The sequence below is a fragment of the Sinocyclocheilus rhinocerous genome, unplaced genomic scaffold (genome assembly GCF_001515625.1).
Source record: "Sinocyclocheilus rhinocerous isolate Xijiao unplaced genomic scaffold, SAMN03320098_v1.1 scaffold1672, whole genome shotgun sequence".
Classification (NCBI taxonomy): domain Eukaryota; kingdom Metazoa; phylum Chordata; class Actinopteri; order Cypriniformes; family Cyprinidae; genus Sinocyclocheilus; species Sinocyclocheilus rhinocerous.
This window is the reverse complement of record NW_015637961.1, coordinates 256,118-259,576: the sequence shown is the minus strand read 5'-3', so window position 1 is coordinate 259,576 and position 3,459 is coordinate 256,118. Positions and strand designations below refer to the sequence as shown.

At 38.7% G+C, this 3,459-nt stretch overlaps 1 protein-coding gene across 1 annotated transcript in view; it reads left to right on the top strand.

The window, feature by feature from the left end:
* Positions 1-2,365, top strand: part of LOC107749332 (gastrula zinc finger protein XlCGF8.2DB-like) — an 8,981-nt gene extending 6,616 nt beyond the window's left edge. The window contains exon 2 of the mRNA XM_016564444.1: positions 1,259-2,365. Coding sequence (XP_016419930.1) covers positions 1,264-2,193 — 930 coding nt within the window. The 5' untranslated portion in view covers positions 1,259-1,263 and the 3' untranslated portion in view covers positions 2,194-2,365. The remainder of the gene's footprint in view (positions 1-1,258) is intronic.
* The last annotated feature ends 1,094 nt before the right edge of the window (positions 2,366-3,459 follow it).

Genomic DNA, 3,459 nt, shown 5'->3' with positions numbered 1-3,459 from the left:
ATGTAACAACCCTCCGAATGGTTTGTGTAAGTACAAATGTGTAACAGGACATTGGTAACAACACTTTTTGGTAATTAAAGTATAAATGTGTATCAGGACTAACAGCACTTTTGGTCCCATTTTATATTAAGTGGCCCTAATACCTGTGTACTTGCATAGTAACTAGATGTGTACGTAGTATGTAACCACAGTGTAAGTACACATTGGTACATAGTAGCTACAGCTCTGATGTTTGTGTAACTACACATATGTAACAACCCACTGAATGGTATGTACAAATGTGTAACAGGACATTGGTAACAACACTTTCTGGTAATGAAAGTATAAATGTGTAACAGGACTAACAGCACTTTTTGGTAAAGAAAGTGTTAACACTTTATATTAGATTTATCATGTAATTACTCTGATGTTATACAGCAGCGGCCAGTAAGTTGGGCTTTACATATAAATTGTGGTTGGTGTCCAGAATGTTACACTTTATATTAAGTGGACAGTTCCTGAGGAGTTACCATGTAAGTACACTGGTATTACAGTGGTGCACCAACTCCAACTCGAGATCCAACTCCTCCCACTTTACATATCCCTAAACCTACCCATCTCCACCCCCTGGATCAAATTGTTCCAATTACTCTTATACATATTGCTGTTACAAAATGTAGTTATATAATTCCTGTTACACAAGTACTTAGTGAAGTGAAAAAAAAGTGTTGTTACCAATGTCCTGTTACACATTTGTACTTACACAAACCATCCTGAGGGTTTTGGCGGGGTTCCCCTGGTAAAATTTGCATTCCAGGGGCTAAATATCACGTTAATTAGGTCGTTTTTCAACCCGCGGACATGAAAAACAACCCGCGGCAACAGTGTTAAAGCAGCCCAATTTCGCGGGAAAACCGCAGACTTAGCAACACTGGAAGAGGATAGCTTTCGGATAGCGCATCAAGAACCGGGTTGACCGGGTACTCGGTACCACTGGTACTTAAAAAAACCTGGTACCGTAACGTTTTCATTTTTTTAGTACCGACTTGGTACCGAAATACCGGGTCTTTTGACAACACTAGTTGTTACATGTGTGTAGTTACAGAAATATTACAACTGTAGATACTATGTACCAATGTGTACTTGCATTGTGGTTACATACTACGTACATATTTAGTTATGTAAGCACACAGGTATTAGGGTTACTTAATATAAAGTAGGACCCTGTTTCTGTTCTGTTTAAACTGGGCTAATTTTCATTTGCCTTTTTTCACCATAGACCTCATGCCGCTGAAAGAGGAGTGCATAGTACCGAATGAAACGGAAGAGAAAGAACAATACGAGACTCTTCATGATTTTAAAACCGGAGAAGAATCTTTCAGTTGGCCACAGATTAAAGAGACTTTCTCACAGAAAACAGCTCATGAAACAGGAACTACAAATTATTTCACCCCTTTTCACTGTGAAAAGAGTTTTGATGAACATGGAAACCTTAAAGTCCACATGAGAATTCACACTGGAGACAAGCCTTACACCTGCCCTGAGTGTGGAAAGTGTTTCGACCATAATAGAAACCTTAAAGTGCACATGAGAGTTCACACTGGAGACAAGCCTTACACCTGCAAACAGTGTGGAGTCAGTTTCTCTCATGAAGGAAACCTTTACAGGCACATGAAAATTCACCCTGGAGACAAGCCTTACACCTGTCCTGAGTGTGGAAAGAGTTTCGATCATAATGGAAGCCTTAAAGTGCACATGAGAATTCACACTGGAAAGAAACCATATTCCTGTCTTCAGTGTGGAAAGAGTTTCTATAATCAGGGAAACCTTAAAGTGCACATGAAAATTCACACTGGAGAGAGTCCTTTTATCTGCCAACTGTGTGGAATGAGCTTCATTCATAAAGGATTCCTTAATAGACACATGAGAATTCACACTGAAGAAAAGCATTACGTGTGCCATCAGTGTGGAAAAAGTTTCAATCGAATAGGAACTCTTAACAGGCACATGACAATTCACACAAGAGAAAACCTTTATACATGCCCTCAGTGTGGAGAGAGTTTCGATCTACATGAAAGCCTTAAAGTCCACATTGGAGTTCACATTGAAGAGAGTCCCTTTACCTGCCAACAGTGTGGAAAATGTTTTACTCGAAAAGGAAACCTTAGCAGGCACATGAGAAGATTACACTGCATTTGTTCAACAAAAACTTGATCAACACACGAGGATTCATTTGAGAGAACTGTTTTATGTCATCAGTGTGGAAGGAGTTTCGCAGACATATGGAAATGAAAGTGGTTAACAATCAACCCGTTGTTTTTCATCAGTAGTATTATTTGTGATTTTAATTTTGTGAACGGGAGTTCCTTTTTTGCTGTTATAAGCCAGGCTTCATGCACTTTCACTTCTGAATTCGCGATATTGTCAAATTTTAAAAGATAAATTGTGTTGTCACACAAAAGATAATAGTCTGTTTTGCTTACATACATCTACACACCTTTCACTTTTTAAGACTAAAACAAAAGATGGATTCATTGTTATTCTTAATTAAAAGCACAACAACAATAAAACCGTACGATAGAATGACAAACTAGCTTAAAAAAAAACGTTTATTAACAAAAAACGAATAAGATGAGGCATGGCATACACCACATGCTGTATTATATACTGATTAATAAAAATTCAGATAGCCTAAAAAAGAAATAATTGAGCCTCCATAGCGTAACGTGAGGTAAACAGCAAAGATAAGCGGTATTTTACTTTACTTTAGATTGAAAACCATCCATCGTTTTGCATAATTTTTGCTGCGCGCACCTTCGCGCTCGTGCTGACTTGGCGAGTATAACTCATGGCTCTACACTCAAAGCGCTGCGCAGTTCAAACGAGTAGCGAAGTTTCGTTATGCTTTCAGTTTCGTTTGCCGTTTGATGTTTCTCATAAGCGTCAGAATTGGCAGCGCTTATGAGTTGAACAACGCAGTGTTCGCACCAGTGTGACCGCTCACACAATTTAGTCGCACAGGCAGAAAAAATGGTCACAAAATGCGACCATTTTGTCGCAGTCTGGAGCCCTGGCGTTCTTCGTACGTCGTTTATTACATCCGAGATCAAATGACACGTCCAAGATGATATCATCGCGCTAATCATGATCTGGCTAATTCGGTTCTTCGAACACACCTGTTGTTGATGATTAGTATGGCTGGATTGAGTTATCTGAGATAATTGCACATTCATGGGTTGGTTTAAAAGAGGCTATATATCGATACTCGAAACCACAATCAGCAATTCAATTCAAGTTTATTTGTTGTAAGGGAAACGGGTCAATTTAGCTCAAAGGGAATCATTTAAGATTTTATAGGGAATTTGGACAGAATCACTGTTTTATGGCTGATCACTGAGTCTGCCATCGATTCATTGAACGAGCCGTATAACATCAATTCTGCATGGATATTAATATCCAAAATATAGTGAAAACACTATT